The sequence below is a fragment of the Anabas testudineus genome, chromosome 16 (genome assembly GCF_900324465.2).
Source record: "Anabas testudineus chromosome 16, fAnaTes1.2, whole genome shotgun sequence".
NCBI classification, from domain to species: domain Eukaryota; kingdom Metazoa; phylum Chordata; class Actinopteri; order Anabantiformes; family Anabantidae; genus Anabas; species Anabas testudineus.
Window position 1 is genome coordinate 24,197,015 of NC_046625.1, and position 25,188 is coordinate 24,222,202.

The 25,188-nt window shown below is 41.0% G+C and overlaps 1 protein-coding gene across 1 annotated transcript in view; it reads right to left on the minus strand.

Annotated features, from left to right (window-relative positions):
* adcy3a (adenylate cyclase 3a) overlaps positions 1-2,645 on the minus strand; it is a 30,775-nt gene extending 28,130 nt beyond the window's left edge. The window contains exons 1-2 of the mRNA XM_026371932.1: positions 2,422-2,645; positions 442-1,586 (exon numbers count right to left, since the gene is read on the minus strand). Of these exons, the coding sequence (XP_026227717.1) occupies positions 442-1,116 (675 nt within the window). The 5' untranslated portion in view covers positions 1,117-1,586; positions 2,422-2,645. The remainder of the gene's footprint in view (positions 1-441; positions 1,587-2,421) is intronic.
* Between the last annotated feature and the right edge of the window lie 22,543 nt (positions 2,646-25,188).

Here is a 25,188-nt window from a genome sequence, read left to right on the forward strand (position 1 = left end):
AAACTCCCACAATGAATGTTTGCTCACTTGGTACAGAATATTGAAAAGTATTCTCCAAAGAATCTAAATGGCCCATCCTCAGGAGGCACAAAGTACAGAGTTAGAAACCTAAGAAAACACACGTGGGAATGATGAACAGTTTGTCCAGCATGACTTGGCTTCCAGTTTTTAACATTTCAAGCCCTAAACAGCAGCAAGACAGCTAGTGAATCAACTGAAGAAAAAGAGGTTGGACAGAAAGAAAGCAGAAGGCAGCAAACTACTTTTACTACTAATTGTACTGTTACAATTAAAATATTTATATTATTATATTTATTATTACTACATTATATTAAACCTTTTTATTATTGAAACCATGAGGCTGCACAGGTAGGTATATGCTTGTCAGGACAACCATTTACCTAGTCTTCTATGCCACCCGTTCATTTTCTTTTGTTTTACCTGTCTGCCAAGTGCTCCCCCCTGGATGTCTTCCTGCTGCTGCTGGGCAATAGTGACACCCAATACCAGGGTGTGAACCCCACAGGACACAGCAGTGATGAGTACGATGGGTGTCAGTCTCAAAGGCAGAGTCAGAAAAAAGGAGAAGCTGAAAAAAGCCTGCCAGCCCACTGTGTCACTAGCCTGGTGAAAACGAGCATAGTTGAGACCCAGATAGCAGAATATCTGAGCTGCTATTAGCACCCACAGGGCATAGGGCACCACCCGTCTTGAGATGCGATCTGGCAGTAGGCCGAAGCGGCAGAGCAGGTAGAGGAGAATATCAGCTGCCAGTCCCACTGATGCCACTAAAACAGAAGCAAGCTTGTCAGTAGTGTAGACCACCGCACACATGACAATAACATAGCTGTCAAAGAGGGCTGCGAACACGACGAGCACCAATAGAGTTTCGTGTCTCTGCCGTCTAAAATAGGTCTGGTACAGGTTCTCCAGAGACTCCGGTGCGAAGGTGAGGCGCATGAATCGTGGCAGACAGAGGCAGCATCCTGAGCTGCGAACTGTAACCTCATGTGTTCGCCCCACTGCCTGCCCAGGGTCAGAGGGCAGTGTCACTGAGCAGTCCGCCGAGTACTCAGCAGAGTACTCCGGCTCGGAAAAGGCTCGGTTCCGAGGCATGTGGAGCACTTTCCTGCCTTTTACTTTCTTTCAAAAAAATGGAAAGAGGTTTGCCGTCCTACAGGAGCAGACCAAAAGCTAAGAATGCTCAGATAAACATTATCTGCCGTTTTTTCTGATTAGTAACCATGTTTTTTTGCCTGAGAGCCCACATGTGTAGCACAGATCAAGCAGCGTGTTGATTGTCAGGCCCTGTGCGCTGCAGAGATGTCTTCTTATGTAGCTGTGCCCATGGTCACTTGACTCAGTTGGTGTTGTGTCATAGATACAGGCAGGACCCGCCTACTCTTGTTCAGCAAAGTGATCCAAATGGGCACTTCTTGTTTCCTTTGACTTCCAGAGTTGTGCACCATGTCAGGGTTGTTGAATTCATTAACACTGAATCAGCTAAGTTTATATCTGTCTCCATTTTTCTGTGGGGTTGGGCAGTTTTTTGCATTGTGGCCTTCCATGGTTGTGCCTCACATAGCCTGAATGATGAGGAACAGAAGAGAAAGGAATTCACAATGGTTTAAGCTATCAACACACACACACACACTTGTTTTGCATTCGACAAAACCTGATAATCAGGGTAGGTACAGTACAGTCCCAACTTTCTGCATCTTTGGGCCACTACAACATAATATTTTACAGTTTATTACAAATTGACAATTCTTGAGGATATATAATTACAGACATTTGACGTCTTTAACAGACTTTTCACTTTGACCACGTCACACGTCGTTGCTATCTTTCTCCTACCTTTCATCAGAAAATCTCCACACTATGGTTATTCAAGCCAATTGGTGGAAGGTGGTTTGAGATTTGTATGCCATTTTTTTTATCACCCGACGCTTTGAAATATTCACGAGTAATATTTTGTAGGTTTGCACTTTGCCGACAAATCAGAGTAACATCAAATTTGTATATTTTGGAGTCAGGGTCTGTAGGCCTAACTAGCTACATGTTGCGCTCAACAATACACAGGTTTTGGAAACACACTGAAGACAGTACGCTCCTGTAGTCCTGAGACATGTCCACAATGTCAACTGTCAGGTGATACAGGGACCAGTGTCCGACACATCGTCATCCAACAAACCTGTTTAAATGGCTGGCTTAGCATCTGTGAGCTTTACTATGAGTATTTGACTGATACTGATAGAAATCGGATTTTCACTTTGGCTCTTAACTGTCCACTTACAATCTGTCGTCTCATTTTCATCTTCGCCAGATAACGTTATTATAGAAACTGTTTGTTCTTATTATTTTTGTTGATGCTGTGAAAATCCCGAACCTAATCTACAACGTACTGATGCATCCGCTTACCCCTGTCCACCCAGGTTCCGTCTCCTTTGGGTGCCAGTGTTATAGGCTACCCTTTGCACAGATGTAGGCGTCGTCAGCTGGCCTGACAAATAGCAATCAAACATATATTCCACCTCAGTTTGTAAGAAATTAAGATATGGCTCAGAGAAAGTCGCCACAATTTGTGCACTAATCCCCGCTTCTGTCCTTTTCGCTGTTTTCCGCAGAAGATAGGGACAGCTTCAGCGTCAAGTTACGCGCACTGAAAAACGACTTCCGGTTACTGTCAAAATAATATATATTTTTTTGGAAAATGGACCTTTATGAACAGGAAGAATGAACATGAAATATAACTGTTGACATAAAATATTACTTGTACGTTCTCTTAAATCAGTTATACTGCATTTGTATATATATTAGGCTTTATTTTTTAAATTAAAGGTATATGTCCTTAGGAATAAGTTCAGATTGGTGTGATAGGTTTCAGCACAATCAAGTATTTTCTTTTGATAGTGGAAACCGTATTTATACAAAAACAATCTTAATGTCTTACTTACCTTTCCAGACCCTCCAACGTTGTCTTTTGGCATATGCAGTGAGTGGATAGAATTTGCTCAGTTGTCACTGAGTTAATGTGATGACAAATAAGCTCCATCCATAATAACCGGGTTAACTTCATTTGATGATAGAGACCTCAAGTTCAATTAGTCCACATGAAAATCTAGTTCATAATTTTTGACTTAAGATATTTCTGTTTGTTGTCATCTCAGCACTGTCATTCCTCAGAGTTTTCCTTACAGGATTTTCACACATTTGATAGTCTCAAAACACCAATTGAGTTTCAGCACTGACTTAAACATGTTTGTATTAATTACTGACATAAATATCATGCTTTTATTTCAAAGGCACTCTTCCTTATTTGCGCTAGAATTACTATGGTGTGGTCTAACTTGACGTTGCCGCCTCTCCTTGTTCACATTTCCTTCCTCCAGTTTTCTCGCCCTGTTCATTAGCGCCTTCCATCCGTCGTCCTTGAAGTGAGGATCAGATCAAGAAGCATTTTGTGAACAGTGTGCTTGGTGTCCAGTGTTTGGGTGTGAGTGGGAAAGTTTTGTGTTAAAAACATATTCTCTCCATGTGTGCACGAAGAATGGCTGCCTCTCTTATCACTGGTTGCTATAGCGACTGTTGGTGTCTGTGGCAGCTCCACTGCTAGGTGGGGGATTCACGCCTTGCATGGGCACTTATTTTCAGAGGAATGTTCACTGTTTATTTCCAGGTGGTGTGGGGAACCAGCAGTTATTCCAAGAAAAATAATATAATTGTATACAGAATTATATTGAAAACCCAACAATTCCATTTGAGCAAACATTAGGGGGAAAACTCCCTTTACAGGGAGAAACCTTCAGCAGAACCAGGCTCGGCGAAAGTGGAGAGAGAAAAGAACAGAAGGCAATAAAAAACGACAACAAGCAGCAAAAATACTGGGCAGATTGAAAGGACCAGTAACTGCACTCTCTCTGCATATACAGCTCCAAGGACGAGGATACTTGCAAAGGAGTACAGAAAGAGGGAGACAGAGAGGAGCAAACATAACTACAGGAGAAAGAAAAGTTAATGACATGCAATGGTAGCATTTGAATAGGTAGAGACGAGGAGAAAGGAGAGGAGTTCAGTTTATCAGTAGAGGTTCCCCAGCAGACTAACTTATAGCAGCATAACTAAGAGATGGTTCAGAGTCACCTGAGCTATTTCTAACTATAAGCTTTATAAAAAAAAAGAAAAGCTTTAAGGCTAGTCTTAAATGTAGAGAGGTTGTCTGCCTCCCAAACATGAACTGGGAGTTGGTTCCACAGGAGAAGAGTAATTGTTAGACCTACTGTATGTAGATTATGCTTATTATAAATTTGCAGTGTAGGCCCTAACTGAGTCATAAATCTAAGGATTTCCAACACAATGTTTTATTTTATTTTGCTTAATTTCTAACTTGTATTAGTTTAAAAAAATCTCCTCATTTCCAATATGATGGCATTTCAAAAATGTTAGTTTCCACAGAGTGAAGCTCACCTCTTAAAACAGAGTTCCATTGGGTATGTGTTTAGAACTTAATTTCTTCTGATGCAAACCTGAGAGGCTGCTTGCTCTGTTTGTTTTTGTGCCAGCTGAGTCATGCTCCAGTGTTCATTTGCAGACTTCAACATTTCAGTAAGATAGTGTGGCTGCCTAATACTGCCAAACACTGACACTACATTCATGTGTCTACATGGAACCTGTATGACAGCAGCACCTTTTGAACCATGCTGCCAATGGGCTGTATTGATTGTTCCACTAAAACACTGCTGCAACCTCTGATCATCATGCATATTGTTGGCCACTGACCACAAATATTTCACTTGCATTTCCCACCTACAGTAGTGTCCCAAACTGACTGTTAAGGTCACAATGCAAAAACACATACACGCTGTCTGAGCCTTAAGAGACCAAATGATGGGAATATGTCACCATCAGTCTGGGGAGTCGTGTTGACTTAGCCTTTTCTTCATATGTGCTGCAGTATATAGAGAGGTTTGGATGCATCTTGAGTAATTAATTCACCTAATTATGTTATTATGGGAGATGGAGCACCACAGAGAACAACCCCCACTATAACAAATAAACTCAGTGGAATGTTTCTGCTGATGGCAGAGGACATGTTGCATCATCTGATAGATTAGGCAGCTTTGTGACTGAAAAGTAAAATGCTTGGTTTAACACATTATCTCCATGTTTTTATTCTTGTGCATTTATTTAAAAGTTATGTGTTGTCCTGTTTCTCACTTAAAACCAAATATAGCCTCTGTAATAATTAATTTAGTAGCTGGAAGTTGAGTCATGGCAACTGGACTTCCTTTAGTTAGTTGAAACGTTTCGCTACTCATCCAAGTAGCTTCTTCAGTCTGAAGATAGTTGGTTAGAGGCCGCAAATTTATGTTCCAAGGCTGGTTTCACTCCACCCCTTGCCCTGAATAGGCTCGTTAGGTGAAACAAAGGATGGGGGGGATGTGAAGGATGTAATGATCACACCTCTGCCCACCCCCTCGTAACACCTAAATGGGTCGTTAAGTGTGTCCAACCTGGTGCAGGTGTGAACTGGTTCTGGCCTTTTTGGGGATAGATGAAAGGGCAGCATGATAAATAGAAGACAGGTTGTGTCTAAGTCCTCCACCTCTATTGAGAGAGGGAGTGTTGATATGCACATGCAGGGCTTCCCTCACCCCTCTGTAACCTAACGCTTCTACCTTGATCCCTCTCGTTTAGACACATGTATTGTGTCTTACTATGACTGTCTCTTCTTTCAAGAGCGAACCTCCACCTGCTCTCTACTCTCACTGCAAATCACAATGTCATCTGTAAATATCATTGTAAATGGTAAATGGCCTGCACTTATATAGCACTTTTCTACCTACTGGTACTCAAAGCTCTTTACACTGTGTCTCATTCACCCATTCACATACCGATGGCAGAGCTGCTATGCAGCTGACCTGACTCACCAGGGGCCACTTGGGGTTCAGTATCTTGCCCAAGGACACTTTGGCATGTGACGTGGCAGCCAGGAATTGAACCACCAATCCTGTGATTGGCAGACAACTGCTCTACCTATTAAGCCACAGCCCCCCCTGTCCAGGGAGATTCCTGTCTGACCTCATCTGTCAGCCTGTCCATCAGCACACCAAACAAGAAGGGACTCAAAGCTGATCTTTAGTCCTACCTCCACCTTGAACTCCTCTGTTTGACCTACAGCACATCTCACCACTGTCATACTTCTCTCATACATGTCCTGGACGTACTTCTCTGCCACTCCCGACAACCTTATACAGCACCACAGCTCCTCCCTCGGCACCCTGTCCATACGCCTTCTCTAAATCTACAAGGACACAATGCAGCTCCTTCTGACCATCTCTGTACTTTTCCATCAACATTCTCAAAGCAAAAATGCCATCAGTGGTGCTCTTACAGGGCATGAAACCATACTGCTGCCCACAAATCTCCACCTTCTTCCTAAGCCTGGCTTCCACTACTCTTTCCCACAGCTTTATTATGTGGCTTATCAACTTTATTCCTCTGTAGTTGCTGAAGTTCTGCGTGTCACCCTTGTTCTTAAAGATCGGTACAGAACTCTTCTTCTCCATTCCTCAGGCATCACCCACATTCCACCACCAAGAGCAATTCGGATAAACTGTTCATGCAAAGACAGTTGCACACCCACTTAGACCTATTGATACCAGTAAAGACTAAGGATATTGTCTTATAGAAACAAAGAAACAGACAGTTCCTGTGTCTTACACAGTCAAAACCAATGAAAATTTTGTCTGTTGGAAACATACAGAATAGTTATTGCATGGACCTGCTATGCCTGCAGACACTCCAGTGGTTTGTATGGAACCATGCAAACAGGACAGCCCTGCACAGTCCACACTTATGCAGAATGTGCCATGTGCTCAAGAGCAGACCTTTCCAACCACTCCCTTGCTGCTGTTCTAAAGACAAAACCAACACTACACCAGATCCTATTACTGGTACAAAGGAGCCTCAGTGCGGTTCGTCAATACCCTCAGCGGGAGTGGCAGTTTATAGTTAGCGACATACCCACAGTGATTGGGCAAAATAATCCCCAGGGTAATGTCAGGGTCTACGTAGTGGACCTGTGAGAGATCTCAGAGTTATCTTTGACATGGATATCTCCTTTACTTCATACATAAGAAATATCTATAACAGCCTTTTTCCACCTGAGAAATATTGCTGAAATTGGGAGCATCGTGTCAGTGATACTGAAAAACTAGTCCATGCATTTGTTGCTTCCAGACTGGACTATTGTAATTCACTACTGATAGGATGTCCCAATAACGGCTTAATAAGCCTTAGCTTCTCTCCATTGGCTACCTGTTAAATCCAGAAATTAATTTAAAATTCTTCATTTCAATTTTATTTGTATGTATGTATGTATGGTGTGTTTTTTCCAATTGACATTGTCGCAAGTCAGCTTTACACAACCAAAGAAACTAGGGAAGTTTAAATGAACAGTAAATGTGTATGAATCATAATAATCAGATGATGAGCAAGGGCGACAGTGGCAAGGAAAAACTGAAATCAGAGGATTCGAGGATACTCAACAGGGAACCATCCTCATTTGGGTGATAACAGAAAGCAGGAATTAAGCATTCATACTGTGTGTAGCAGCAGGCAGTAAAGTGTAACAGTTGATGTCTTTAAGTTAGTATGGAGTCCAGTTGGTTATTGGAGGCACAGGTAGACTTGTTGGAAATTCCAGTCCTGAACTATCGAGCGACTGCCGTAAGCCAAGACCTCAGAGAAATAGCTGTCAACAACAGCCGTGGCCAGGACTGTCTTCATGGTAAAGTGGAACAACCGCAGTCAACACAAACATCCCAAGAGACCACACGGGGCATCCATGTGACAAAATCTCCAACAAGAAGCGGGGCACCAGGATAAGTTAGGCAGGACCAGAGGGCGGTGGGTGTCTGGATCACTGGCAGCTCAAGTTCAGGTTTGGGAGGCAGTCACCCTCTCAACATTTGAAACTAGACTTAAAACTTTCCTTTTTTGTAAAGGTTACAGTTAGAGCCCTCACAGCGGGGCGAGTGGGTGACGACTCGGCGGCATACTCGCGCAGCCAAAGCTAAGGCTAAAGCTAGCCCACCGGAGCACTCCACCCCCACGCTTCACGTGTCCAACAGGTTTGCCCCTCTCAGTGATTCACCCACTGAGAAACCTGGAAGAACTCTGGTCATAGGAGACTCGATCATGAGACATGTGAAATTAGCCAGACCTTTAGGGGCTCCAGCGGCTGTAGTCAGGTGTATCCCGGGGGCCAGGGTACCGGACATTGAAGGCAATCTTAGGGCCTTAGGACAGCATAGCTTTTCGAAGATAGTGGTACATGCTGGAGCTAACGATATACGCCTTCGTCAGTCTGAGGTTACCAAGAATAACTTTAAAGAGGTGTTTAAATTAGCGAAGGCGATGTCCGAAGTGGTAATCTTCTCTGGCCTCCTCCCAATGAGACGAGGCGACATAACCTACAGCAGGTTATGGTCGCTGAACCGCTGGATGTCCAGGTGGTGCTCCGAAAACAATGTGGGCTTCATAGATAATTGGAGGACCTTTGAGGGCAAACCTGGCCTGTTAGGGCGGGACGGTGTCCATCCCACTCGGGAAGGTGCTGCTCTCATTTCTTGCAGTATAGCTCATAGTCTAAGATCAGGCCTAGCTAGTCGCTGACTACCCAGAGTCGAGGCCAGGGAGCAGACAAACAGCCTAAACCAACCGTCTGCTAGCTGCACAGAGTCGTCACTCAGGGTTCAACATATTGAGACTGTGTCTGTTCCTCGAACTAAACAAAAAATTAGAAAAACCCAGAAAGTATGTTTTAATAATCTAATTAACATAGAGACCTCAAATTCAGAGCACACTGATTGTGCAGCCAGCACCTCTGATCTGAAGGTAGGATTGTTAAATATTAGATCTCTTACATGTAAAGCTCTTACTGTTAATGAAACTATCACAGATCAGGAGTTTGATATACTCTGTTTAACAGAAACCTGGATTAAACAGGATGAGTATGTAGCTTTAAATGAAGCAGCTCCTCCTGGATACAGCTGCATTCACCAGCCTCGTCTGACTGGTAGAGGAGGAGGTGTCGCAGTTATTTACAATGATAATCTGACTATCGTACAAAAACATGTACACAAATTTAAAGCTTTTGAATGTCTTTATAGTAACATAACAAGTATAGATACAAATATAAAGTCTGCTCAGCCGATCCCGCTAATTATCATTTACAGACCCCCAGGGCCCTACTCTGAATTTCTTTGTGAATTTGCAGATTTCCTCTCTAACCTAGTTGTTTCTGTAGACAAAGCGTTAATTGCTGGAGATTTTAATATTCACTTTGAGAATCCAGAAGACCCTCTGAGAACAGCATTTATGTCCATATTGGACTCGCTAGGAGTAGATCAGTGTGTAGTAGGACCCACTCATAAAGCGGATTTAATAATATCCTTCGGTTTAAGTATAAGAAATTTACTTACGCTCCCACTGTCTGAAGTTATCTCAGACCACTATCTTGTTTCAACTACAGTGTGTCATATTAATAATGTATACTCAGCGCCGCACTATCGCATTAAACGTACATTTACATCAACCACCGCACAGAGCTTTATCAGTAATCTCCAAGAGTTATCAACTTTCATTGGATCACCGTCTGACCCTACAGAACTAGACCAGGCGACTGAATATCTAGAGTCATCGTTCCGTTATACCTTAGATAAAGTAGCTCCAGTTAAAAGAAAAGTCATTAGAGATAAGAAACTTGCTCCCTGGTATAACGATGACACGCGCGCCTTAAAGAGACTGCTCGAAAGTTAAAACGTAAATGGCGCCAAACTCAATTGTTAGTATTTCAGATAGCTTGGAAGGAGAGCATCCTGAACTATAAAAAAGCTCTTAGTGCAGCTAGGTCAACGTATCTCTCCACTCTTATAGAAAACAACAAAAATAACCCTAGATTTTTATTTAATACAGTAGCCAAATTAACTAGAAAGAAGACCACTGCAGATATCTCCTCAACAACGTTGTGCAGTAGTGAGGACTTCATGAACTTTTTCAATAACAAAATTGTAAATATAAGGCATAAAATTCAAGCTTTAAAACCAGACAATTTAGTTGACGCAGGTGACGAGCTAACCACAGCAGATCAGTACCTAGATTACTTTACTCCCCTTGAAGAGAATGAACTAATTTCACTCATCTCTTCTTCAAAATCTTCAACCTGTACATTAGACCCTATACCGACACACTTTCTAAAACAGATAGTGCCAGAAATAATAGAACCCCTGCTGACAATCATAAATTCCTCACTCAGCTGTGGGTATGTCCCAAAGTGTTTTAAATTAGCAGTTATTAAACCGCTAATCAAGAAACCTGATCTCGACCCTTGTCAGCTGTCCAATTACAGGCCGATATCAAACCTCCCCTTTATCTCTAAGATTCTCGAAAAGATAGTAGCTGGGCAGCTATCCTCGTATCTTCATAGAAATAACATACACGAACTCTATCAGTCAGGATTTAGGCCTCATCACAGCACAGAGACGGCACTTGTTAAAGTAGTAAATGACCTCCTATTGGCCTCTGATCTGGGTAGTGTCTCTATGCTTGTGCTACTCGACCTCAGTGCAGCTTTTGACACCATTGACCATAGTATTCTCCTTCACAGACTAGAAAATGTTGTTGGAATTAAGGGAACGGCCCTGTCCTGGCTTAGGTCCTATTTGACTGATCGTTATCAGTATGTAGATCTAAATGGCGATTACTCCACATGCTCTCCAGTGGAGTTTGGTGTTCCACAGGGTTCAGTTTTAGGCCCCCAGCTTTTTTCCTTCTACATGCTTCCTCTGGGCAACATTATACGTAAGCATGGTATTAACTTTCATTGTTATGCTGAAGACACACAGTTATATGTTTCATCAAAACCAGATGAGATCAAACAGCTTAATAAAGTTTAGCAATGTGTAAAGGATATACGAGACTGGATACTAATTAACTTCCTTCTGCTAAATCCTGATAAGACAGAAGTACTAGTTATAGGATCATCTGCAGCTAGAAGCAAGATTTTAGATCACGCCGTAACTCTAGATGGCCTTTCTGTTACATCTAGTGCAACAGTGAAAGACCTTGGTGTGATTCTAGATTCCAGTCTTTCATTTGAAGCTCATGTAGATAATATCACCAGGACAGCTTTCTGAAATATTGCCAAAATAAGGAATATTTTGTCACAAAATGATGCAAAAAAATTAGTCCATGCTTTCATCACCTCTAGGTTGGACTACTGTAATGCCTTACTGTCTGGCTGTTCAACCAGGTGCATAAACAAGCTTCAGTTAGTTCAGAATGCAGCAGCGAGAGTCCTCACTAGAACCAGAAGATACGAGCACATCACGCCTATCTTATCTACACTTCATTGGCTTCCCGTGAAATTTCGCATTGATTTTAAAATACTACTTTTGACATTTAAAGCATTAAATGGTCTTGCGCCACAGTATCTAAGGGAATTGCTAGTGTCTTATGATCCACCACGCCTACTTCGATCAGAGGATGCTGGCTACCTGTCAGTGCCTCGTATCCTAAAAACTAGAGCTGGGGGCAGAGCTTTTTCTTACAAAGCCCCAAAGTTATGGAATAGCCTTCCAAATAGCGTTCAGGACTCAGACACAGTCTCAGTGTTTAAGTCTAGGCTGAAAACCTATTTATTTATTTAGTCAAGCATTTGAGTAAATAGATTTGGGAAGGACTCATGGACGTAGAGCATTATGGTGAACTGGTATGTTTAGATGCTGTCTTCCCAACTCTCACTGATCACTCAGGTTTGTTGATGGTGAAGTGATTGGTTGCTCTACATCGCAGTGAGCCCTCATCTCTGTGTTTCCTTCTGAACCCACCCTTTTAGTTAGGCTGTCATAATTAGTCCTGCCGGAGTCCCTACTGCACTATACTAAATATACATTCACCTCAAACTTTATCTGACTGTGAATACAAATAACTGCAATCTCTCCTCTTCTCTCTCTTTCCCTCTCCCTCTCTCTTTTCCCTCTTCCTGTCTCTCTGTCAAGCTACACGTCATTCCACCCTTTGCCCTCTGGACCTGTCTGACTCGTCCTGACGCCCAACTTCTGGCTGGAGATCTCGTCGCCTGGATCTACCGTTTGCCCTATGGGATGCGTTTGGAGACTGGATTGGTCACAAGCTACTATGATGTCGGTCCTGGCCTCGGCGGACGTCGGAAGCTGTTTCTTGGAGGTCTTGACTCAACGCTCGATAGTCAAAGAATGGAACAAGTCTGCCTGCAATAACTAACTGGACTCCATATTAACTTAAAAGACATTAACTGTTATACTGGACTGCCTGCTGCCTACACAGCATGTAATCACCCATATGAATATGAAACATTTGAATATGCTACCATTGTGACATTAACTTTGTGTCTTCTCTCTCGTAGTTGTGCTTCCTCCTCTCTGTCTCCCTCTCTCTCTGTACTTTCCTGCAGGTATCCTCGACCTTGGAGCTGTATATCTCCAGAATCCAGTTGACCTGCCCAATGATTTCTGCTGCCTGTTGTTGTTTTTGTGCCTGCTGTTCTTTTCTCTCTCTTCTTGTGCCTGCTGTTCTTTTCTCTCTCTTCTTTCCACTCACCCCAATCAGTCAAGGCAGATGGATGCCCACCATGAGCCTAGTTCTGCTGGAGGTTTCTTCCTCTAAAAGGAGTTTTTATCTCTACACTGTTACCTAAAGCTTGAGCTCAAATAGGATTATTGGGTTTCCTATGTAATTGTCCTAAACCTTACACTGTTAAGTGCCTTGAGATGACTTCTGTTATGATTTGGCTCTATAAAAATAAAACTGAATTGAACTGAATTAAATGTAGCACAATGTTTATTGTTTGTAAACATGTTTACTTGGTTAAGGTAGGTCTAACTGTTTTCTTTGGTTGCATGTTTATTAAGTGGGGAGAAATATCTCATGTATTTAGATTATTGGTCAAACACTGCCACTTGTTGTCTACCCTGGTACATTGCATGTGAGAAGACTCCACTAATTCATGTATGTGAGACAGTAGTAAGAAAATAAATAGCTACCGGGGTTGTATCCTTATATCGACATATGCACAGTTAATGTGTCCCCCCAAGGGGATCAATAAAGTGGGAGACAGAACAGAACTAAGTCTTTTCTCCTCAAAGCTACTGTCCCTGTTTTGTACAATGTTATCTTTGGAAGGCTATGAACAAACGCTTATCATACTCGATTCTGTGGTGTTTTGTAACGTTTTAATTCAGACACAACAAATACCTTACAGTATGTCATATTAGTGTCATTAAACAGTTTAAGGGACCCATACTAATTATCTGTAACACTACAAACCATAGCAAGGAACATACAAGGAGAGAGGAACTGAGGAAACAGGGCTTTTGGAGACATGATACATCTTCTCTCTCTTAAAATCTGCTCTTGTATTGTTAGTTTTCCTCATTGTTTCACAAACACGTTAAGTTATTGCATTACATTTATTGTTTTTCAGTTTTTTTAATATTTTTAATATAATAATATAATATAACTCATTAATACAGACTAATTATCTTAATTTCTAGAATTACATCAGTAGATCAACTAATTTAGACAAATATAAATAAATGATGTAAATATATTGCAGGTTCTATTTATACACATGTTCACACTCAACTGTGTCAATAACGATGTTCTTCATGATAGTAGAAATGAAACTGCTCCTAGAATGACCTGGCTCACCAGGGGAAACTTGGGGTTTAGTATCTTGCCCAAGGACACTTATGACAAAGCCGCCCCGAAAAATAATGGATTACAGTGTCTGCCAATTGATTAAATGTAAACATTCTGCGAACATGGTGTGTGTGGAAAAGGTGTGCTTTACACACACACGTACATTACAATTTTCACTTACCATCAGTAGAATCCAACTAAGTCATTGTTATGGCAAATAACACAGCTATAGTGAGATCATTAAAAAATCATGAAACTTAGAAGTACACAAGTACACAAAACAGTAAGCTCAGTGTAATTCAGACGTCACACACATTCCCTACATATAGATCAGCAACCCCCTGTCTGCAACTCTAGCCTGTCTTTTCCTTTTTGGTATAGAACATATCAGATCAAAGCATGTTATCTAGCAAAAGGCATGAAACAGGGTGTGCATGGTTTTTTTCACTTCTCACACATACAGTCACATCCTGGTACAGATAGGTATGCAGGTTATTTAACACAACTCATATAAACAAACATTTTCCCTCATAATCACACTGAAAGAGAACAAGAGGAGAAAGAGACCTGGTGAATAAAACAACCAAATGCAAAAACACCCCTGGAAATTGTCATGCCTCAGCACAACGTTGTGAGGGATAAGAAAGGTTTTCTTTCATTCTTTCATTGCAATTTCAGAAAAGGGTTAAGGTGGTTTATGACAAGCGATGGCTCCTGCCAGTAGAACTTTATCTTTTGGGCATTAAAAAATGCATCAGGGAGAGTGGACAGACTTTGACTTCAGTTTAGTTGTGGGTCTGAGTGGTTCCGGAAAAAAAAGTTTTTTTGTCAAAAGTGTATATGAAAATGTAGAACATTTGTATGATTGTATGAAAGACAAGTAGTTATCAAGTTTGTGGAAGGAATCCCTGACTCATTTGATGACTTTTATTATTTTCTCAGGGGAAGAGGCATCTGATTGTGTTGGACAAAGTCATCTTCTAAGCATCCAATCACCCTGAAATGGTGAGAAATTTATGCAGTATCGTCATCGCTGTAAAATAAGCATCATGATGCTCACCCAAAATATTTTCCATTAAGGTCAATACAGTCACACCATCGGCTTGAACAGTAATCTGGTCCTTTTTATAAACCAGAGGAACAAGCTACAGATGAATATATTGACTAATCAGATTTTATTTTACCAAACCTACTCGCGGCTATTTAATAGTAGACTTGTCATAGACCTGTCTAGGTCAGTTTCGACAACATTTCTCTCTCCACCATCCCAATGAGCAAGCCAGTGTTTACCGGTGTGAGAGGCTGGATGCGTGGGCGGCAGTAGCTCAGGTGTTACCTACGGAACCTAGGGTGAGTGGTTCGATTCCCGGTTCCTCCTGGCTACTAGCTGAGGTGTCCTTGGACAAGACACCGAAACCCTGTAGTAGCGCCGACTCTGTCTGGCAGCTGTCCAAAACGAATTTCCCCAAGGAGATCAATAAAGTATACATTATTATATCTAAGATTATCTGTTCTAGGCTTCCTACCGAGTTTGGGCACAGTGTGATTCAGATCTGTCAGGTACTCAGATTTAAGGTTCTCCGTGTTCACTTATCACTGGGTTCGGTAAGGAGACTGGCAGTAGCAACTCTACAAAGAGAGTGAAAAGACCTCCATCCCACTAGAAATTCACACATACACACTTATGAAAATAGCAAAAAGAATATATTTATAAAATGTAACAATTAGCAAAAGTGACAAAACAAAAGAACTAGACCCATAACTAAAAAATAAGAAAATTATTAACAACATAAACAAACAATTCTTTTCAAGTCAACCCAAATATTCAGTTATCAGTTCTTATTGTTCTTTTCTTGAGTTCCTTGTTGAAAGATTCCTTTAACAGTCTCAGTTTCATTTGTTTCAATATTCAGCCAAAATTATAGCCAACATATCCAACGGCAAAAATAGAACGAAAGGGTGAATTTCCCTCGAAGAGTGTCTCCTTTAATCGGGTTCCTACCACCGCCTTAGAGTGATGATCTTGGAGTCCTGACAAGAAGACTTCAGCTCCACGACAGCAGAAGAACTGTTCCTCAAACAAAAAACCAGCCTGCACACAAGCGTGCAGAACAATTATCAAAGTGTCCAAAACCCAACCAAGGCTCCAATAACTTTTAAATACAATACTATACTACAAACAAAATATACATACATATATATAAAACACAGATGTCACGTTTCATGTCTTAAACAAATTTACAAAAACACATCTACTCTAATCCTTTCAACATCATATATAACAATTCTAACACAAAACAGTGTCACATGTCTTACCGGAGTTACCATATTTGCTAAACACGTGGCAGTCTCTTAGCTGTAGGCCTCAATTAGCTAGCAGAACCTAGCGGCTAATTAGTTATTAAACATTACAAACACTTAGTCTAACACAAATACTTATATCCTGACTGGTTTTACCTCGAAATGTATGCGAAAGAACAAAACACACTTTAAATTTACTACAATAAAGTTACATGGGCTAACCAGCTAGTTGAATTGCTAACTCACCAGGACAATCCGCTTAATTGAACGCCCGTCGGGGTTTTCCTCTCGTCTCTTACAATGCCAAAGTTACCTTCTCTAACTTTTTTCACTGGCAGCGCCAGCTCTATGGACTCTAAAACAGCAAACGTCTAGTCAAAAATGTTCTTCCTAACTTTTATGACTTTCAACTGTTCTTTCCTCCTCCGCTCACACACCTGTCCTAGTTGTGCGGTCTGCTAGAGTCTTGATGGGAGTGTCGAAACTTCCATGTGCCCAGTATCCAAGAAAGCATCTCGCGCTAACCTGTTCAGGATGCATTTAGGGAGACTATCTAAATCTGAGTTCTAAAAAATAACCTGGGTTACATAAACAAGGCAATTACTGGCACACCACAGGTGGGGCCATGCTGAGCCACTTCAACGAAACTTGTGTTTCACTTTGCCATCTTAGGGAGAGATCAACACACATGTTTTTTTTCAGCAATCACTCACAATCCTGGCACTGCCATGGTATCTCCCTTCTACATTTGCCACATGTATCTGTTGCAGTCAACACATCGCACAGTTGCATTGTTCTTGGATTTCTGTTTGACCTGACACATGGCTCTTTTTTCAGGGCTAGGTGGGCCGTAACAATTGTTCCTTTCGTGCCTTCTTCGCACCCACATGACAGTTAGCCAACTCTCTTGCAAGCTCCACCAGGAAGTCCACCCGTCTCTCCTACCCCCTGTTGCATCCTTGATACAGCACATGTGCATTTAGTGCTGCCATATCAATCATGTTATTGAACACGACGACTGGCCAGCACCGTGTTCCTGTGCGGACAGTGTACTCCCGCATGGCGTGAGGGACCAGATACTCCCATCTGGTCCATCACGCCCACACCGCACTTTGTGGTGTTGTAAAGGGTCACAGTGTTTGGCTTCCTTTCGTTGGTATTCTCAGTCTGGCCCACGCTGTGCATGCTGCTGAGAATGTAGACAGTCTTCTTCCATTTGGGCGCATACACCGTCAGTGTGGCACCAGTGGTTGAAAACACCTAATAAATAAGAAAAAAAAAAAAGTCTGCACTTATACAGCGCTTTTCTACCTAGCTGGTACTCAAGGCACTTTACATGGTGTCTCATTCACCCATTCGCACACACCAATGGCAGATGGTCTGACTCACCGGGGGCAACTTGGGGTTCAGTATCTTGCCCAAGGCCACTTTGGCATGTGACGTGGCAGCCGGGAATCAAACCACCAATCCTATGATTGGCAGACAACTGCTCAACCTATTGAGCCACAGCCACCCCCAGACAAGTTGTTATTTTCGTAGCACTTTCACACACAAATTAGAAACACATAACCATAGAACCACAAAAGACCTGCAACATACCTGAGTGGTGAATTCCTTGCGGTCTGTCTGTCTAGCAGATTGAGGAATTTCCCGGCAAATCTTGTTGACTGTGCCGAGGACGGTGGTTTTCCGGCTAAGCAGTCGTTGCGCAAGTGACAGCGATGTGAAGAAACTGTAACATTTCTGCCCTTGTCCAGGAATGGTTCCATCAGCCTCATCTCATTTTCGGACAGTCTCTCCCCACTGGGACGACTGGGGTCCTTGCCAAGATATGGGAGGACATTGCAAATGTACTTGGATTTCAAGTCGCAAGCCACCCAAAACTTGATCCCAAACTTGTCAGGCTTAGTTGCAATGTACTGCAGGAAACAGCAGCGAGCTTTTGACAGGAAAAGCTGTTCATCAACAGTGATATGTTGACCAGGGTTGTAGGATGTGATTCAGTTGGTGACAAACGAGCCCCACACACCGGAAATTGCATGAAACTTATCAGTCTTTGCTCACTAACTGTGGGTGAACCTGTCATCAAAGCGTAAGTGTCGCATGATGTCTTGGAAGCGGTTACGCGACATAGTTCCAATGATCTGTGGGTTTCCCAGGTTTCCTGACCAGCAGTAACGTAGTGATGGAACCTTGGTAAGCCCCCGCAAGATGACAATTGCAATAAATGCCATTAGTTCAGGGGGGACCATGAACCAATCAACATGCTCTGTTTGCTGTGCATGTTGAATAGTTCATTCTTTAATGCAACAAAGCATGTCAAGAGTGATGAAACACAGGAAGCTCTGAAGGGACTCGAGATACTTCTCCTGGCCTTAGCTGTTGGCTCTCCATCGGCGGCGTACGCTTCTATTGGGGTGAAATGGAGACGCACCCCCACCTGTTCTTTACGCCACACTGTGCCATCTTTTGCTGTCTCTGTCAGGTCAGTCCACAAACAAGCTTGTTGTTTTGGTTGAGGACCAGTCTCCTCATCTGCAGTTGAACAAATTCAAATTGTGAGCAATGGGAAAGTCAAATGATACCACAAATGCATGCATAGATACTAATAATAATTCCTGTATCTCCTCCTCTGTATCTGAATATTGTCTGAAATATCTTCCTAAATAAAAAAAGATACAACTAAAGCAGAAAAATGTCTTGCTTCAGATGGCAGTGAATGTCTGCTAAGGTGCACAAACAAAAAAGTACAAAAGACAAAAGAAAAAAGGCAGAGTAGATATTTCGCTCACTCCACCCTGCCTTTTCTGTATTTTCCACTTTCTTGTTTAAAAAAAAAATAGGAAAGAGGAAATAATATGAAATTAAATCTAACCTGAAGACAGCTCAGACAGCTCAGAGTCCGAATCTGACTGAACGTCTATACCTTCTCCATTCGAGTCACAAGGTTTTACTTTGCTCAGGATAATTTCAAATACCTGCTGAGTGGAGAGTCTTCTCTGCATTTTCGTTCCTTGGAGAGGAGGTTCGTACACTAGAAAATTCTTGAGGGCACTGAAGTAGTAGGCTATGTGCAGTGAGGTATTTATCCACCTCAGCACAAAAGGAATTACCTCTCGAATTACCTCTATGGATGTGCACATTTACATCCATTGTTTACAACTGGACGAGACCCTACATGTCAATGTGAGAAATGTTTAATCAAGTCCTCTGCTTGCTATACATGAACGACCCTCTGCCAATGATCCTCGCAACACAGTCAGTTAGCAACCCTCCCTCCTCCCTCCTAGAGCAGTTGACTGCCAATCACAGGATTGGTGGTTCAATTCCTGGCTGCCACGTAACATGCCAAAGTGTCCTTGGGCAAGATACTGAACCCCTAGTGGCCCCGGTGAGTCAGGTCAGCTGCGTGGTGTGTGAGCTTGTGCGTGGGTGAATGAGATGATCAAAACGATGATCGTCAATGCTTGCTAGTTGTTTCAGGCGTTGAGTCTTCATTGTGAGTCATATGGTTCATGAAATTTTTAATTCGATTTAACCAGTCAGTGTTCACAATAGGATGAAACTGCAGATAAAAAATTCAATTCTGGATTTTACAGGGAGCCAGTGGAGAGAAGCTAACGTTGGAGAAATATGATCTCTTTTGCTAAGTCCAGTCAGAACTCTGGCTGCAGCATTCTGGATTAACTGGAGGCTTTTTAAGGAGTTATTGGGACATCCTATTAATAATTAATTACAATAGTCCAGGCTGGAAGTAATAAATGCATTGACTAGTTTTTTTCAGCATCACTTAGAAACAGGATGCTTCTAAATTTAGCAATATTCCTGGTGGAAAAAGGCAGTTCTAGATATTTCTTTTATGTATGAAGTAAAGGAGATATCCTGGTCAAAGATAATTCCTCACAGTGTTACTTGAGGCCTACACTAAGTCATCTAGAGTAAGAATGTGATTAGATGTCTCTGAGATTTTAGGACCAAACTAAATAACCTCTATCTTGTCTGGATTTAAGAGAAGGAAATAGTTTTTCCATCAGCGCTTCAAAATGGTTAAAGAAAAAATATTATTAGGGCAGTTCAAATAGACATGAATGTTGTTTTTGACTTGGATGGTTACATCTGGGACACCTTTCATGCCCACCCACCAAAATGCACAAATTTTCAGACACAGCAACTTTAATAATGTCTAGAAACGCAGAACTCAAAGTAATGACAAATCAAACTGTAAGTCTCATCACAAGATGGCGGAAGAATAGGAAATACTGCTCTACGCAGGTATCTGTTAGAGGTTCTGGAGGTGGAGTTACATCAAGGGGTGGGCTGAGTAATTTGGGCAAACATTGCAGATTGAGGCTTAAATCAAACAATTTATCGATCATCTCTGATTTTATTTTATTTTTTTCAATTTTCACTAAGGGGGCACAGGCACCACAAAGCCACAAAGCTCAACAATAACCAATTATTGTTTAGTGTTAGTTCAGTGTTCAGTGTTTAGAAGCTACAGACAGTTGTCATTTTAATAATGTAGACCACCTTTCTGATTAGCCCTTCTGAACGATTCATATAGTTTTTCACCATAATGAGCTATTGAGGACAGTCAGAATCCTAACAACTGCACCTATATGTCTACAATAACAATCACCAGCAATATCCTAGCCGTAATCCCAGCTATAGTTTGTCTCAATTAGCCTCGGCAGTGCTGGTTATAATTCAATTTCAATTCAATTCAATTCAATTCAGTTTTATTTGTATAGCGCCAATTCACAACAGAAGTTATCTCAAGGCACTTTACAGTGCAAGGTTTAAGACCTTACAGAGTATAATTATACAAAAATTTATACAGAAAACCCAACAATCCCATTTGAGCTCAAGCTTTAGGCAACAGTGGAGAGGAAAAACTCCCTTTAGAGGAAGAAACCTCCAGCAGAACCAGGCTCATAATGGGCGGCCATCTGCCTCGACTGGTTGGGGTGAGTGGAAAGAGAAGAGAGAAAAGAACAGCAGGCACAAAAACAACAACAAGCAGGAAGAACATTGGGCAGGTCAACTGGATTCTGGAGATGTACAGCTCCAGGCCGAGGATACCTGCAGAAAAGTACAGAGAGAGAGGGAGACAGAGAGGAGGAAGCACAACTACAGGAGAGAGAAGACACAAAGTTAATGATGTGCAATGGTGGACTTTCATTGATATAGGAGAAAGGAGAGAGGAGAGGAGCTCAGTTTGTCAGTAGAGTTCCCACAGCAGACTAACCTATAGCAGCATAACTAGTTATTCAGAGTCACCTGATCCATCTTTAACTTTAAGCTTTATTAAAAAGGAAAGTTTTATGTCTAGTCTTAAATGTGGAGAGGGTGTCTGCCTCTCGTACCTGAACTAGGAGCTGGTTTCACAGGAGAGGGGCTTGGTAGCTAAAGGCTCTGCCTCCCATTCTACATTTGGAAACTCTAGGAACCACAAGTAAACCTACAGTCTGAGAACGGAGAGTTCTGCTTGGAAGATATGGAACTATGAGTTCTTTGAGATAAGATGGAGCCTGATTATTAAGTGATTTATAAGTGATGAGAAGAATTTTAAATTCAATCTGGATTATACAGGGAGCCAGTGGAGAGAAGCTAACGTTGGAGAAATATGATCTCTCTTGCTAAGTCCAGTCAGAACTCTGGCTGCATTCTGGATTAACTGGAGGCTTTTTAAGGAGTTATTGGGACATCCTATTAATAATTAATTACAATAGTCCAGTCTGGAAGTAACAAAAGCATGGACTAGTTTTTCAGCATCACATTGGGACAGGATCCTCCTAATTTTAGCAATGTTTCTCAAGTGAAAAAAGGCAGTTCTAGAGATTTCTTTGATGTATGAAGTGAAGGAGATATCCTGGTCAAAGATAACTCTGAGATTTCTTACAGTATTACTTGAGGCCAATGCTACTTCATCAAGGTTGAGAATGTGATTAGACATAGTGTCTCTGAGATTTTTAGGTCCAAATAACATAACCTCTGTCTTGTCTGGATTTAGGAGAAGGAAATTGGAGGACATCCAAGCCTTTATGTCTTTTGTGAAAAGGATTGGTCCAAGCACAGAACCCTGTGGAACTCCGTAGCTGACTTACTATAGCCTCCATTAGGTTGTTTCCATCTCACAGAGTTACAATGGTACTTTCTGCTCAGCAGCCACAGCTGAAGGTAAACACACTCATTCTGACCACAGGGTATATTGCATTATATGGGCTATATTAGCTATGATATGGATAGATATGGACCAGAGATAATGCATAACTGTTACAATGGAACACAAAAGTATCGCAAAGTGCAACAAAAACTAGTGTGATATATTGCAAAGGTATTGGAGGAAATGCAAAAGCTATTGTGAAGTAACGCAAAAATATTGCAAGGGAACGCAAAACTAGCTCTGAAATGATTTTACCGCTATGATCCATAGGGGGCTCCGTACAGGTCAGTGCGATCATCTGCAGCACTCAGAAGAATTCAGCAAATTCTGCGAATTTGAGAAAAAGGCCACCATCACCAGCTTACCCCCAGAGGAATGGGAAAGCTTAATTGGCTGTGAAAATAATAAAAAGACTCATGCTCAAGGCCGGCAGGTCAGAATCCATACTTGGCACTGTTAGATCACAGAAACAAACCGACATGGGGCTTAGAGACAAGCACAGCACAGAGACTTTTCAGTTGGTGCACAAGGACATTGTTGCCTTGATTAAGTATTGTATGCTTTGTAAACTTATGTTCTTGGTTTGGTTTATTTGGACTTATTAGTTCACTGAACACGTTAGGTAGTTACTCTGACTTAAAGCTCTAATTTTATTTGGACAATCTGTTGTGCAGACACCAGTCAGTTTGATCTAAAATTTAAAATACTCCTAGTTTTGTTAACTTGCACAACATCTACAATTTTCTCAGTTACTCTGAAGTAACTCTTCCATCTGAATAGAGCAACCATTGTAACATAATATACTGGCTTCTGCTTGGGCAAAAATGTACAACAATGAATACATGACAATTAAGTAAGCTGCACCAAGCACTTTTAAAAACTATAAGTGTACTGGGGTAGGGGCTAAATTCAACACCCACCTCTATCATGGTTGTTATAGTTTATATTGGTGTGAAAGTAAACAACTGTAAAATAAGTTTGTATCAAAAACACATAGAAACAATGACTCTTTAAATACCTCGGAAGAACAATATGACATTCAGTCATTTAACTTATAATTTTAAGTTACAAACTTAACGTCAGAAAAACTAATGGTTATAAGTTCTGTCAATAAAACTTAACTTTAAGTTGAACTAGCATTGAAATATAAAACTTAGATATTTAGGTAAATTAATAAAAAAAAAAGAAAAGCAAGATAATTCTCCCAAGAATGAAACAGAAATACTGGTTTAAACAAGATGTGAAGAAAAACCATGTCGACATACATATATGTGATCACAAAAGAAAACTATCCCAATCATGTCTCAACAAGAGGGATGGTACATATGATAAATCTGGTATTTTACTTATGACTATAAATTACTAAAGAATTTTGTTTAGTATATATTGTTTGTGCAAAACATAACCTTCACGATCACCTGAAACCAAAAATAAGATAATTCCCACAAACAAAACACCTTTTCTAATTTATTTTTATGGATGGACATCATATAATTAAATAAATGTGAGAGGAAGAAATTTTGTCTGATAATTATAGACCAATTCTCAAAATGTGTAGAAATATTGCTATGCTAACATCCAGATGCTCAGGATAATAACAATAGAATTAAAAAATCAACTTGCCTATAATCCATGGTCTGCAGGATTAGTGGAAAGAATTAATAGAACAATTCCAAACAAAAATGTTGCATGTAGAGGATCAAGACCATTCTTGGTCACCTCCCCCTTCAGACTCACCACTGCCAGTGGGCTGGAGGTTCTAAAGGTTATGCTTTTAGAACCTAGATCTGTTTCAAAATAACGTCTTATAATTAAACCATTAACATCACCTCAGAAGATCTCCCCCATAATTCCTTGTGGTTTGTGAACCGAAGGCTGTTACAGCTGTAAACAAGTCAGCTGTACAGTGGCTGTGTGAAAAGAAAAAACAACCCACATAATACCACATAATTTCTTATGTGGTGGATTACAATTCATAAGAATCTAGACTGGATACATTATTTAACTTTATATTTATACAATCAACAGTGATTCTTGAGTTTTACAAATGATGGGTTCAAAGAAACAGCAGAGCAATTGACTCCAACATCATTAATGTAGCAGAACCAAAAGGTACTGGTACTGTTGTACTGTACATTTAAACCTAACAAAACAGCCCCAGACGGTAGCATTACTCAAGCCTCAGAAGACCCAACTGCACTGTCTGAAGAACAACCTGAAAATTCAGAGGTAGATGATCTTTTAACCTACTTGTTTGCGAAATGGTTTGGGAGATGGAGCACTCTAATCTTGTCTATTCTCTATTGCAGTGACGGCCGCCTTGGTCTTTGTATCCCATGCCTCCGAGGACTAATGCAAAGTTGGATAGATGCTGCCATATCTAAGATTATGTACCAACAGGTTGCTGACAAAGATGTGAACCTTGAAGAGGACAACTATAGTGAAACCTATATTGAATAAGTTCTAGGTCTCCTGATACTGAAGAGAATACTTGATGAAAACAGAGTTTTATATGCTGATGGCAATGTAAAAGTACACAGTATCATGTGATGATTTTATTGTTGCTGTTTGTTGTTGCTATTTTCTTTCAATGTTTTTCTTTTTCTTGTTTTATTGTCCATTATTGAAAAAGGATCATACACTTATACGAATTTGATAAGTTACTGTTATGATTTGTATTCAGTGTCTGATATTTACTTTTATTTTTCATTATGTTTTCTATTGTATGTAAAAGTATAAACAGGAGCGGAATGTTAGAAAAGTTGTACAGAGAGTTATCCTTTTACATTTGTTTCTCTTGTGAAACTTGCCTTTGCCCTTGTGAGCTAGTGCGCCAGACTTTTATCTTAAGGAGTCAGATAGGATGTTCCGGCATGGAATTCACCTTGAGACGAGAACCAATTGCAATGTCACATTGTCATGTGTTACGTCTTTAGTTACAAAAAGAAACAACATCTCCCTTCCATCTGAAATCC